At 34.7% G+C, this 15,153-nt stretch overlaps 1 protein-coding gene across 14 annotated transcripts in view; it reads left to right on the top strand.

The window, feature by feature from the left end:
* The window catches only part of LOC126767759 (neurofilament heavy polypeptide), a 67,398-nt gene that overhangs the window by 43,956 nt on the left and 8,289 nt on the right, over nucleotides 1-15,153 (top strand). For 9 of the 14 annotated variants that reach the window (XM_050485363.1, XM_050485365.1, XM_050485364.1 and 6 more), the window contains 8 exons: nucleotides 834-1,107; nucleotides 1,178-1,296; nucleotides 1,391-1,572; nucleotides 2,978-3,151; nucleotides 5,693-5,872; nucleotides 9,512-10,516; nucleotides 14,102-14,320; nucleotides 14,533-14,646. In XM_050485363.1, coding sequence (XP_050341320.1) covers nucleotides 834-1,107; nucleotides 1,178-1,296; nucleotides 1,391-1,572; nucleotides 2,978-3,151; nucleotides 5,693-5,872; nucleotides 9,512-10,516; nucleotides 14,102-14,320; nucleotides 14,533-14,646 — 2,267 coding nt within the window. Of the gene's footprint in view, nucleotides 1-833; nucleotides 1,108-1,177; nucleotides 1,297-1,390; nucleotides 1,573-2,977; nucleotides 3,152-5,692; nucleotides 5,873-9,511; nucleotides 10,517-14,101; nucleotides 14,321-14,532; nucleotides 15,078-15,153 lie in introns of those variants that run through there. The other 5 variants (XM_050485369.1, XM_050485372.1, XM_050485374.1 and 2 more) reach the window with 5 other exon arrangements.

The raw sequence follows: 15,153 nt of genomic DNA, 5'->3' as shown, positions 1-15,153 counted from the left end.
TTCGGCACATTTGAATTTGATTCATTTTTTATTATTATTATAATTTTTTTTTCAATTGTCTTTCGAACTCATTCACTCACTAACAAATTGCAATTTGTCTCTTAAATCGAGTTCAAATTCTCCATTCAGACGGCAGAGGATATGTAAATGTGTGTGTGTAGCGGAATATAAGTCATACCTATAAAGCGATTCATCTGGTGCTTAATCGTACAGTCACCAATAGCTTTATCTCCTGCCACACCTTACCTGCCATTTAGTACCATCGCCACCCCTACCCATCATCATCACAAAATATCACCGCCATTCATTCCTTTCAATTTTTCACTCTTTATGTGCAATATGTTCGCAGCAAATGAAAATTTGATATGATATTTTTCTCTTTGCATTTTTGTCCAACTTTTGTCATATCCACTGCTCGTCCATTGCGATTTCCGACGCTTTAAAAAACACACACGTACACAAACAAATGTTTTGGCCAACAACTACAACGTTGTAAAACTACCTTCAAATATATGCCATATGTCAACACAAAATTGCAACAACTACAACAATGCATCAACCAATCACACAACACCATGCATACATCGTGGACTTGGCTTGAAATTTTCAATTTTCACATTGCTTGCACACAAATGCGAAATTCGAAAAAAAATATCAAACGAAAAAATCAATTGCAACCTGCTTTAACGGTAACTCGCTTCGACGAATGACAAATTGACAATTTGAAAAAAAAAAAAATTGAATTACATGCTTGATTGCACCCGATCACCATAAAAAAATACAAAAACACAACAAAACGAAAATAACGATGTGCATTCTTGCCGCACGAGCAGACAAGTCACCATTGTTGAGAAGGTCGAACGAAAAATGACTATACGACCATTCTCGCAAGCTTTCGACCAAGAACGCACCAATCACTTCATAACCAAGAAGGAGAACTTTGGCTTTGACGAGAACAAGGGCGGCGTCGGTGTGGACAATAAGCAGCAACAGCAGCCGGAACAGGAAGTGCTCTTGAATGGCACAGCACCGCCACGCTCGCAGCCGAATTTGGATTTGTGGTTCAAGGAGGTAGTCGAACTGCGAAAGAAGGCCGGCGAGTACAAGGTATGATACATATATATTAGTGTATATAAACGCGTTTGTTATTAAAAAAATGTATAACTTTACATTGCAGTGTCGCGGTTGGGGCATAGAAATCGATCCGGAGCTGTACAAGAAGCAAAAGGACCTTTGGGAGCAGGTTTCCAAGCGCAGTTCACTGTCTGCCTTATCATTAGCATCTTCCGTGCATAGGTAACGCCACCATTTTTCATTCATCCCTACATATACATATATATGCAAACATTTATTAATATATATCTCTTATATATGCGTGTACAACTTGCAGACCTATTACTAAGGAGGAGAAGGAGCAGGAGAATAATAAAAAATCCATACCATTAAGTAAAGCCACACAAAAAACTCGAGTTCCTGGCCATGCCCATTTGCTTGATAATAAAGATGAGATTTCCGCACTGCCAGCTCGCTTTAGCAATATACGTCATCATTTGGAGCGCACCACCGGTCCCGGTATACAATTTATATTTCATTCGCATACATTTTCATAATCATACAGTCAACACTGCCTACGTATATACGATCTAACAAACACACATACATACAAACATGCAAAGTAGTAGCACATCCACCACTAAGGCTATGCTGTTGCCAACATTTTCCCTCAACATCTTAATGAAGTTCACTGAGTATCACGGTCTAAGTACCTTCTTTATGGTCTACGATCTAAAATAAAAGAATTTAAGAAACGTTTTATCGATTTTAAGGCAATCCGCCTCAATATAACTATTCTATAAGATTGTCAGTTAAGTTCGTTCCATTTCTTTCTTAATATTTCTAAGGTAACGGTCACTCCTCTCTTTTGCTGCCACCACCAACTGAAGCTGAAGATGCCGCTCTCTTTACAATGACATTTTAAATTCACTGATCAGCTGATTGTTCTGTCTCTATATCCGAGCAACTTCATCAAATATAGTCAACGTCCACATGTTTACCCGCTTGTTGGGTTGCTCGGGTGTGCACTGAGAGCTCATTTTAAGTTTTCTTGTTCTTCATCTCCAAAAATCTTATTCATTTCGCATCCTTATGAAGTCTCAAAGTCTCATGGTGCATTGTTAATTGTGCCCAGTTTAGTAACTAATTTTTTGGCAGAGAATACACTACTTACAAACTGCACACATTTCTTTGTTGCTTCGTTCTGCTTGCTGATAGTATTACTAGGTTAAGATAGGTTAGGTTAAAAGATCGATCTAAACGGAGATCTCATTTGAACAGCTAAGAACACCGATTCGTTGTGGTACCTAAAAGCTTCCATATACTGGATCCTAAGACCATTATAAATCGACGAAGCGCCATGAGCCTCCCAAAAGTGTATTAAATTGCTTATGTCAGTTTCGGTTATGTCTTCTGGTTTGCCGAATGTAAGACATCGAAATGTTTCAATGGAAAAGAAAGTGCCCTTTTCCATACAACTTTGACAACAAGCGTCACAGCTAGGATTATTGCTGAGTGTTCCAGTTTTATACTAAAAGCTGCATTCATTTCATATTACACAAAGTAAATGAAAAAAGTAATAATAAAAGTGAATAGTATCAAACATCTTTTTATCATCTTTCATATTGTTTTTTTTTTTATTATATAAATAAACAAGCCAGCTCTCATTAGCATTCACTAACACGGAGACAAAGTTTACTCTTGCACATAAGATACCCATCCGCTACAGCTGTTTCATGCGTTCTCGCCAAATTCCACAATATTAACTATTTCATTGCATTCCATTCCACTGAATTGGCCTTGAGAAAGCAATACCAATGCGTTACCACTTCAAAACCGTTTGAAAGCTCCTCAAATGGCAGCAGGATAGTCTCATCTTTGCCAATTCGCTACTAATACCAACCTACTTTCCACACTCTTACAGATGTTGAGGAGGGTGCACTGCTGCCATCGCCCACACGCGAAAAGCTAATGCCGGCAATCACCAAACGTGAGTCCGAATCACAACGCGGCAGCCCCAAGAAGACGGCCGCCTCACGGCATGGCTCACCACAAAAGGGCAGTCCACAGAAGGGCAGCCCCAAGAAGGTGATCAAAAGTAAGTACCAAACATAGTTGCCGTATGGTAAAATACAGCCGCACAAAATGTCACACCAAACAGCATGTGTGTGTGCGTGTTAGTGAAAGTTCCTACCGTTTACAAGCGAAAGCTATCCGATGAAAATTGAATAATGTCATAGTGAAAGCGCAATGGTGAAAGTCCAAAATGCCACTAAATTGCAAAATATGCACATGAATTTGTTGAGAATATTAGTACACACAATTATCGTACACGAACTGCAAACACACACGGTGTTGTTCCCAATTACCTACACTCTCGCCTTAGAAATTTCGAAATTAATTGGAATTGAAAGTATTTCTCTAAGTGTATATTTCTGGAACAAATATTCTAGGTTTCTTTATTTTATTTTTTTTTTTAATATATTGAGCCGAAAAATAAGTCGAAATTCTGCTAAAATTTATGGAGTATTTTTCCACTTTTTTTACTCTTCTTAAATCCTCTTTGTATTATTTTGCACCTCTGACTTTTGATTTACATTGCAACATTTGCCGTTTGCGTTGCGCAGCATTTACAAAATTTGGTTGGAATTTGTTTTACTTAATCCTGAAATGTTTGCAATGCTAAGCATATATATTTATTATGATGGAAATATATTTATATGCAATATTATTGAACATTTATGCTATGCTTGCTTATTTTACTTTAACTTGCACCACATTATAACCGATTTAATTATATACACACATACATACATATACTTATCAATAAATAGTGGTAGTTATGTGTATAAAACAAGCTGCGATGCTATTGAGCCACATCCAGCAAGTTTTAAGATTAGAGAAGTTTAGTAGCTGGAAGACCTTAATGGGTTGTATTAAATATAAACGGTTAGGTATTTACGCTAGGTGGTTGTTATAAGTTTTAATGAAAATAGTCATTTTCCACGAAAAATGTTTTAGTGTGTGTTATTTCAATTTTAGTGAAAATTTATATCGACTATAAAATAAGTATAATATAAAGTTACATAAACTTCTTTATTTAAAAATCACCGAATCATTTACAGTTTGCTTCTTTACTTTAGCTTGATTGGCTGAACATAGCTGTTTGCAAATTTTTATTATATTAAAAATTAGTTCATTTAGATGGCAGAAATTAATACTTGGGGAAATAAATTTTATGGCCTGATACCATAAGGTCATTATGCTGTTGAAATAGAGAAAATTAAGGTATTAAAATACAAATCAACTTTAAGCGTTGGTTTTTTAGGGATGAAAATTGCGTTGCACAGAAAAAAAATCGCAAATCCATATATTTGGCATTGAAAGCAAGCTGTAGGCTAGCATGACTTGCTGCAAGCTTTGAAGCTTTATGTTAACATAACCAAGTTTTGAAGAAAAGCAGGCACATAGTTCTGCTAAAATACGTGCAACATAATTACGGATTAAAGATGGGGTTTGTGGCGGAAAATATTCAGTGCTAAAATTTTAATTTTCAAATGACAATACTCAGTAATGCCCAGAAAAGCTGGGCGGTGAAGCATTGCTTGAGATGATGACAGCTCTTTTGCTTATTAAAGGCTGTTAAACGCAAGATGTTTTCTGTCCAGAGCGGATATTGATTTTGAATTACATTTACCATAATTATTGTATCTGTGAAGACTGATTTTTACAGCAGGTTCGTGTCTTAAGTCTTTTGTACTTAAAGATTCTAAGGCTGACAGCAGGGTAAAGCTTTATAGTATAGTATAGCCAATGTTTTGCAATATCTTTGGCATGTTTTTTGCAGTTTTGCTGAACATACTTGGCCGCACTATATGCTCAGCCTAAGTAAACTGAGATCGAGTAAATAATATTTACAATTAAAATTCCTAAGTTTTTTTTATTTTTATAAGTATTTAGGGAAGAAAATGCTTGTTAGCATATTCTAGGCTACAAAGAACACTAAACGATTTTTATTTGGCTAGAACTTCCATGCAAATACGTCTGCCAAAAAATATATTGCCTACACATGTGTAAATAACTAGTTGGTATGTATGTAAATAAAATTTCACTTTTATCATAGCGTCCGAATGAGAGTTTCATTGCTAGCGAATCAACTAAAGAGCATTACACAACCGTTATGTAGTAACTAGAAAATACTTTAGCGAAATTTGCGTTCATTACTATAGCTACATATATATATACATATATTTATGTGTGTGTGTCCATGTCTCTGTCTATATTATTGAAAATACAACATCCCTTACTACTGTCTCTGCTCTGTTGTCTATAATTTCAAACTTATGTGTATAATATGAGTAACTGTAAATCTATATGTGCGTGTGTTTTTATCACAAAAACCACTAAAACACATTCACTGTGTCAATCAAATCACAAAACCTCGAACTCAACACCCAAAACCAAAAAAAAGAAATTAATACAAAATACAGTCAATTTCGTAATTCTCATTTGCTAATTAAAATAAAATAAAAAATTCCTCTATATCACAAATTTCATCAAAAAAATGAATACCAAAAAAAACAAACAACAACTATCATTATAAACTGTATCACAACGACCACAACAACAACAACAACAGCGCGTTCACAATCCGTTGGTCCGGCCGAGCATGTCTCGCCGAAGCGTCAACTGCGCTCCGCCAGCACAGCGCCTAGCGCCCGGCTAACGGCTGGCAAGAAGACACCCGTTGTACCTCATCATGCGACAAGCACTGGAACGGCCGCAAGCGGAACCGCCGTCGAACGTAAGCCACGCCCATGTAAGTAGACGTTGTTGTATAAAGCAAAGCGTACAAAATTGCATTGTGAATTGCAGCGCATCAAAAATGCCATACAATTCATATTAATGTTTATTCTTTACTTTTGCTTTTGATTTCTTGCGTTTCGATTTGTTTCTGGCAAATGTGATTCGATGTTTAATTAGAGTCTGTAATTCTAATTGTGCCTTTTATTTCAATTTAACGTTTACTTTTTTTAGTTTATTTTTCTAATTTGTTTATTAATTGCTTTTTTTCAATATTTTAATTTCACTTTGTTGCTTCTCGTTGACTCATTTCAATTTCATTGTTCATTGTTCATACTTCAATTGTCATCGTTTCATGTCTCATTTATCATTACAATCCAATTCATGTGTCATGATTTAGCTCATTTCCATTTCATTACATTCCCTGCATATAGTAGATAGCGGATAGTGTGCTAATTGCACAGTAGGTTTCGTTAATGGCCCTAAAGTACATTCACACATTCGCCGTTTATGTGTTGGAAATATTTGAGAACCACTGTTAGCGTGTGAACTATATGTTAGTTGTTATTGCTAGCAAAATATTATCGAAATACTTTTTTTTTTATTAAACTGTGCATATCGTGAATATACCCTCTAGTTTTGCTAGTTTAGTGCGTACTTAGCTGTTAATAGCGATTTGTAGGTTATGAAATTCTTGTTATATTTCAACTCTCTTTACATACTCTTACATACTCGCTAGTGTTTTCAAACTTCAAATTCCAGCACAAAATATTTTTCTCCTCATTTATATAAAAAGAAATGCTGGAATTGCAACTACTTCAGATAATCGTTCGTTGTTTGTATGAATATATAGAAATAGTGTGTATTTAGCTAAGTTAATCGAGTTCTTTAACTATATAATTGTCTGTAAATTTAAAATTTTCAAATAAAACACACAAACAATTTCTTTCGTTCGATATTTGTTTTGGTACGACTTTTACCTCCACCATTTACTTACTCAACTCTCAGCATGTCAAAAATATAGTTGAATCATATTTGATCTCCAATCGGAATATGGTAAAATGCATTGTTAATTTTTGTGATTTTGAGTGTCTATTAATATAAAAAATAATTTAAAATATCACTATTAATTATACTGTTACGATGTTGATGCCGCAGTTTTCTCTTTCAAAAATATATATTTTATTCTAATCTCCGCAACAGTATCAGAACCTTGAAAATGAAATGGTTTCGGAAAATATAAATGTAATTGTATAGGTTTTTAAGCGTTTTGTATAACCAAATGGAAAAAAGGCTGCTCACCAACCAGCGAGCTTAATGTGGAAACCGCTAAAAAGTTAATATAACACGAGATTGTTATACCGAAGAAGAAGAAGGAAACTTTAAAGTCAAGAGTAGAGTTTAAGCGAGCGCGCGAATTCAAACTGAAAATCCAATTATACATTCCTGCAGCTTATCGACACGAATTGCGCACCCTGAAAATTGTGCTATAACATAGAGTTTTTGATCAATTAACTACTTTTGGGACTAATTCGTTGTTCCAATGTGTAAACGTCGGAGGCCTTGTATATAAAGAAAAACACAGAAACTTCAAATTGAATTGGGAATTTTACATTTTCATTTTGAGATATCACACGATCTTGGTGGCCAATCGCCCAGTCCAAAACGTGAAATTATCTGCTCACCGAAGTGTTCTCTAAATAAATCCATTGATTGATGTGATGTGTGACACGTGGGGCCGTTTTGTTGAGACAAAATGAAGTCGATATTAGGAGCTTTAATTTCAGACAATAGTCGGTTATTATGGTGCGATAACGGTCGCCATTGACTGTAACGTTCACACCATCATCATTTTTGAGGAAATATGATTCCACCGGTCCACAAACCACACTAAACCGGCAATTTTGCTTGTCTACAGCCCCATTAAGCCAGATATGGGACTCATCGCTGAACAAAATTTGGCTCGAAAACGTCAGATCTTCTTGGAAATTTTTAAGAGCCCATAGATCGAAGCGATGCCTCTTCGGAAGGTTGAGCGGCCTTAGTTCTTGCAAGAGTTGTATTTTGCACGCTTTCAGTTCAAGATTTCGACGAAAACTACGCTAAGGCATTCCATACGCCAGTCCGAGTTACTCCGAACGGCGCCGAATCGACTATCCACGATATTCGTGTACACTCTCAGCTATGACTGCTATATTTTCTTCAAATCCTGCTGGACTTGGTCTGTTCGGTCGAATATTATGCAGTAACGAATGTTGTGTCTTAAGCTGGGTGACGGTGTTGCGAATAGTACGCTCAGTAGGCCGCTTCTGTTGACCATAAGTTGGGCGAAACACATTCTTTACAGAACGTGAATTTTCGTAATAAAATTGAACGATTTGTAAACGTTGTTTAGGCGTAATTTTTCCACGATGAAATACCCAGCATTACTGCACATAAATAACAAAATAACACTTATTTTGACAAGAAGTGTTAACTTATGCGTTGTCTGTCAAAATAAGGGCATTGAAAGAAGTACCTCCACTTAGATCAACGGTTATATATATATTAATATAAAAGATCAGCATACCGAGCTGAGTCGATTTATTCATGTCCGTCTGTCTGTCCGTTTATCTGTGTAAACACGAACTAGTTCCTAAGGTTTTGAAATATCGTACTGAAACTTTGCATACGTTCAAGTCATTTGTCGAAACCACCAATATTAGACCACTATGACATATGACTGAATACAAACTGAACGATCAAAGTCAAGTCCTTGTATGAAAGACAACTTTTTTGGGCAAGGTGCCTGCTCCAAATTCAGCACAGATGATCACATAAAGCAACGCTACAATCTTCGATTAAATTCTTCAGATTGGACAACTGGAAAAATTTTAGGAGGAAAGGATGAGACATACAAGCCACCTTGAAAAAGTCGTATGAAAAACGTTATTGTAAAAAAAAGTGTTTGAAAAAAAAAAAAAAAATATATATATATATATATGATATGAGGATATAAGAACAAACGAAAAGAGAGAATATTGCGTATATGGCTTCTTTAAAAATAAAAATAAAATCTAATCTTATTGCGAAAACTAGTGTCTAATTAGTAACTAAACTCCTTTTCAGTAACGCCTTGTTTTGTTGTGCAAAAATCTGGTTGTGTAAATAGTAAATAACAACTGCTAAAGTATTTTATATAAAACAAAAATATGGAAATAACTGTTATTAAATACGCACCAGGCGACTTGCGCTAGATTAGTGGAAAACTTTATGGATTTGTTGTGAATTAAAGTAAAAGTGTATATAGTTAAGTTTACATTTAAGAATCGGTTTTATACACAAAATCAAATTTCTATAAATAAAAACAAAAGTTTTAGAGTTTGAGAAGCGAATGTCTATTAAGTTTGTCATTCTTTGTAGTTTCATCTGTTGTATTCTTCTTATTTTGTAGCCCATGTTGGTGTAAATTTGTTTCTGTTTTGTTTTGCTAAATTTAGTTTCCATTTGACTTGGTTTCCTTCTACACTTTTGTTGTAGTTTATGCTAGATATTTTATAAACACAAACTCTTATCGCAGCTGAGTAAAAAAAATTATTTGTTTTTGTTTTTTTCGATAACTTATGTCTCCAACAACAAAAACACTACTTCAAACAAACTGCTAACATTTTTACAGCCACCCTATCCACCACACTCCATTCACGTACGAAGAGTAGTTCCCTACCACCGCCCAGCGGCAGAGCTCAGTCAGCTTCTGCTACTGCGGCTACCACTACTACTACAACTAACGCAACAGCTGCAAAACAGTCGAAATCCACACACGAACCCACGAAATACCCGAAGTCCAGTCAGCTGTGCAAAAACTTCACACAAACCGCATACGGTATGCCGTTATTGCGCAAGAAGGATAAAGACAAGACAAATTTGATAAATCTTGGCAACAGCAGAGTTGGTGAGAGTCGTACTGTCAAAGCGCGCCCGAAGTCCACAGGTGCTGCCATAAATGTAACAGCAAGTGGTGCAAAGCCCGCCAGACCGGTTTCCCTCACCGAGGCCACACTGCTGCCAAGTAAGACTGCTACGACAACAAAGGCGACCACGCCTAAAATCGCCACCAATGTCGCGAAAATTGATGCAACAACAACAAAACCATTGGCAAAAGAATTGAAAAGCGATGAAGGAAAACAGAAAACAGCAGCAACAACAGCAAAAGCTTCAGCTCCAGCTGTTGTCGCAGGCAAGGACGCCGAAATATTGCAACCAAAACAAAAGGACACTGCAATGGCGCTCAAAACGGCAGATCCCATGATGACTAGCGTATTCGGCGCGCTACCAAATGTTGAGGCTGACAGTAAAGATGTCTCCAATCTCATGACCGCTAGCGTGTATGGTCGACTCGGTGGCAATCGCGTCACTGATCCCATGTTGACGAGTGTATTTGGACAATTGCCTGCTGGAGAGGTTGCCGGAGACGCTGCACGCAATATTGCCGTTGGTGGTAGTGGCAGCGGTGGTGGTGATGATGTTGGTGGTGGCAGTGGTGTTGGTATGGTTAGTGGTGCTGGTGGTGGTGGTGTTGATGTCACAGCGGTCAAAACCGTTGAGCCAGTATTGGCCAAAAATCTCACCTTGACTGGCTTAACGGTACCATACGCGCGGGATCATAAGAAATCCGGTGAAAGTGAGTAGAAGAAGCATTTGCTGACTTAACTACAACAAAACATACAATCATCTGCATACACACTTGTACTCAGCTCTGTATATGAGTACAAGTAAGTTTGTGTGTGTGTGTGTGTGTGTGCGTATCTAAATAAGTAATCGTACTAACTCTAGTTTGGTTTTGCAACAATTAACCATATTCAAATACGATATGAAACAATTTCAAGTTTTAAACATTTTTAGTCGTTCCAAGTAAATAAAGGTCAACGAAAATAATGCCATTTTACAGTTATTTAACAAAAACATATTCTCTTATTTTGTTTACATGTAAATATGTAGTTGACGCACATATATGTATGTCTGTATAAATGTTGTAAAGTGTACCAATGACAACTTATAATAGCATCGATACTAAGCTTATTGACCCACACTAATGTCCAGAAGGGATTATGCCGCTATTAGATATTATATACCGCGGATATTAGAGAAACGTACTCAATATTTCAATACTTGGTAGTATGTGTATATTTTAATGTCACCTAAATAATTGCATATGTATTTGTGTGTGCGTGTGTGTAATGCAATTGTGCTTTCTTAATATGCGTAAAATTATACATATTTTTTTGTAATGACTAAAGTTTGCTCTTAAATAATATAATTAGCAATACAATGCGTTCTTAAAAGGGATTTTCAAAGGATATTGAAAAAGTAATGAAGGTCGGTTTTCACCCACCGGCGCAACGTGATTTTTACGCTCACACCATTTAAGTTTAACCAAAACCAGAATTCTATCTTCAGTTTCGCACGGAAAGCAAACTCAGAACTGTATTTTTCAGCTTTTAGTGCTTAAACACTTTAACGAATATCTATATCGTCACCTAAAATGCAAAACACCGTATCTTCAAAAAAAAAAAAATCGAAAATTTCAGCTTCTGCTATCAGATATAACCAATATATAAGTAACATATAACCAATATATAAGTAATATATAACCCATATATAACCAATATATAAGTAATATATAACCGATATATATAACCATTTTTTACCTAAAACTCAAATTTTGTTTCAATATGAGTGATTTCTATTATATCGTTTTTCCTTCGGCTGTAAACTTACGAAAAGTGGTGTTACTTTTTGTTTGAATTTTAAGTGACGATATGAAGGTGTGACATTGGAATTTTTTTCAATTTATTTATTTTTATAGCGAAATACAGCAAAAAGGCAAAAGATCACAGTAACTGTCACATTTATTGATATGATTCGGTCACCAGAAGTCGTCCAACTAATATATTTAACCATTGTTTTCTAAACTTTGTTTCAGGCTTTTCAAAGTATACCGAATTCAAAGTTATATAAGATTCTACCAGTACGTCTTTAAAAATGTCTTAGACATATGTTTGAAGCTGAAACTTTAATCTATTGAAATTTCCTATTGCTAATTGTACCCTTATTGCATTCCTTGTAAATATGAACTTCGAATAAGACACAAACCAATCAGACATAAATACAACTTTTGACTCTTGCCCCACATGTCGGTTTTTGCCATTAACTTTCCTGATAATATTTTCTGAGTTCTCTCTTCCTTAAACAAATTACTATTAACTGCCTTAAACCGGTTATATTATAAAGAACCTAAAAAAATTGTCGGTTTCTACTGAATATGTGAATGCATATCGGGGAATTTGCTCAAAGTGTATTTTATCAATTGGTGATGGAAACTTTTAACATAAAACTATAGAAATTTCCACAAAAATTTAATGTCCCAGTTTCGTTTTAATATGTGTAGGTTTTTATGCAAAAATTAACTGAAAAAAATTTTTTAAAAATAAATAAATAAATAATAAATAAATTTTCCAAATGTGTGAATGCGGAAGATGCATATAAGGCCTACTACAAAACTTACACAATGCTTCTTTTGCTGTATATTTAATGCATTCAAATAAATAAAAGGTAATGACTAAATTCGTAGTGGTCTTGAGACATATTTAATACCACAAAATCAGGAGATCATCAAAAAATTTCCTTTGTTCGCTGCTACATAGCATCTCATCATTTTCGTGTTTCGTAACTTTGAGAATAATTTTATTGTCAACCTTACACTAATATCCAATAATGCAGGTAATTTATGAAAATGATCCTATACAAGCTTAGCATAGTACTACAAGGTCAGCGGTATAAAAAATTACACACTATATTTTATTTGTGCTTGAAAAGAAAAAAATAAATATTTGCAACCAAAAATCGTCACATTTTATTCAAGAATGTGCTTTGTGTTATTTCAACTTACTATTGTATCCCAATTTTATTGTACACTCACCTGATTCTAATGCATATATGTATATTTATAGTTAGTGTTTAAATGTTTGTTACAACTTTCTAGTTTGCTCTTTCTAAAAACTATAAAATAATGAACTTAACATAACTACTAACACCAAACTATTTATTTTCGTTGTTAAAATATATATAAAAATTTAGGTATAAAAGTTAACTTATTACTTTACTAAAATAGCATAGGTGATAGATACATTACATTAACATTTTATGAAACAGTGCTTAACCAAAAGAACACTCTAATTGGGTTCTCAAAATTTTCTTAACACACCATTTAATTAAAATCTGAAATCAACGTTAATTAGACACATTTAATTGGCCGCAAAATCGGTTTATTGATTGAGAGTAAATCATATATGCATAACATACACGGTATGTATGTATATTAATTTGAAACACATATATCAATCATCCACACACACATAAACATTAAACCCATTAAGTATAAATAAGTCAGTTACAGTTTTGTTAGCCAAATTGTTGTTGAGTTTTCCGTAATTCAGTTCGAAAATATTGTTTAATATCCAACTACTATTACTGTGTGTAAATATCTACCGTTATGTCTGTTCTACAGCTAATGCCCTGTTTGCTGCATGCTCAACCAACCAACTAACTGTCCACTAACTGCAAAGTAACCTATATACAAATATTTCTCAGTATTAAAAGCTGATTGTGAATTGCTCTTACGTGTCTTTCCATGTTTCTTCTTTCGATAAGCAAGCTTTATTGCTATCCTTCTTCCAACTTATTGGCGGCTTTAACCTCGAACCAGCGCTTTGTGAACCGTTATGCTTTTTACCAACTAACCACTAACTATTTTATTTAATTTCGCCCTGTTTTCGTGTCGCTTCGTTTGACTCTTGCATTTTGGCGCTTCTTATTGCTTAAAAAGCTATAACAAATACTTGTGTTAATTTTCTTTAATAAAAATATTTTTTTTTAAACCTTTTCTTTCAACTAAATACATATGTTACCTAATCATACCCAGTTTTGATGAGTTATAAGTGAGATTTATTTTCAATATCGATTTACTAACCACAAAACTCTAACCATAAAATTTGCTTTCCATCAGCTACGAAAAGAAAATATTTAATATACAAACTATAAAAATATGTCTAAATTAATAATATAAAACAGTTAAATTATTGTAGGTTACCTTAAACGTTAAAATTTGTGCATTTTTGCCGCAGCAAAAGCTTTTACTAACTTGTTTACTTCATTACTTGATTTTCCGCTTTTCCCCTACTACTACGTATAATCACTTACGTCGTAGACGATGCTGAAGATGGGCGCGATACTGCTATATCTGTGTCGAGTTGCAGCCCACAGCCGGCGCCTGAAATACCTGATGAGCCTATTGTTAAATCGCCACCAGAGCCTACACGCGTCAAATCGCCAGAGCAGATATTAATGCGCTCGCCGGATCCGGTCAATTGGACCGTGCCACTGGATACAGGGAAAACATTCACTGTTACGCAGAACGTGAAAGAGGGTGAGTAATTATCTATGGATTCCAATATGGATGGTAATATATACATAAGTATATATCAAAAATCTTTAGTGAACCATGTAACCGGGTAATATGTATGTATATCTTCATAGTTCTTTCAAACCCTCTGAATAAAATAAAAATTTAAAGTTTATATGTAACAGTAGCTTATTTCGAAAAGTATATTCTAAAATATGCTATTTGGTCTCTTTCAGGTGAAAACTATAGTCGGCCACAGAGCGAAATAAAGGCTTCGACACCGGTCGAGAAGCCACCACCACCACCACAATCGGCACCGCCACAACTAACCGAACAGGCTAAAATGGACGGTAAGCCTTAAAGTCGCTTCTACACAACAAATAAAGAAAAATTTCAAAAACGCTAGCAAACTTAAGCCAAACAAAAAAATCTCTCTCTATATATACATATATATATTTACTATATATTTATGATATATGACGTATCTCGTAAGAAATCCATATCAAACTCAGACCAGCTTCTTAACGTATTCGTATTATTCGCTACTCATCATTACATTGCGCCAATAGTCAAGTAATTTATATATATATATATATATATATACTTTATATATACATGCATACATATAATAAACTGCAAATCAAATTAAATCAAATCAAGCAAAAAACAAAAAACAAAAAAAACAATCTAAGAACAAAGTTGATATAATTCAAGTAAATTAATTAAGTCAAAACTTAAAAAAAAAGAATCACTGCAAACAAAATTCAATGCAAAAATCCACAAAAATAAATAAAATTCCAATAACCAAAAAAAAAACAAGCATTGGAATACGTTTAACACTTTCGTAACTTTCCCCC

This window comes from Bactrocera neohumeralis, chromosome 2 (genome assembly GCF_024586455.1).
Source record: "Bactrocera neohumeralis isolate Rockhampton chromosome 2, APGP_CSIRO_Bneo_wtdbg2-racon-allhic-juicebox.fasta_v2, whole genome shotgun sequence".
NCBI classification, from domain to species: Eukaryota; Metazoa; Arthropoda; class Insecta; order Diptera; family Tephritidae; genus Bactrocera; species Bactrocera neohumeralis.
Note: the sequence above shows the minus strand (reverse complement) of the source record. Positions and strands in the feature narration are given on the sequence as shown.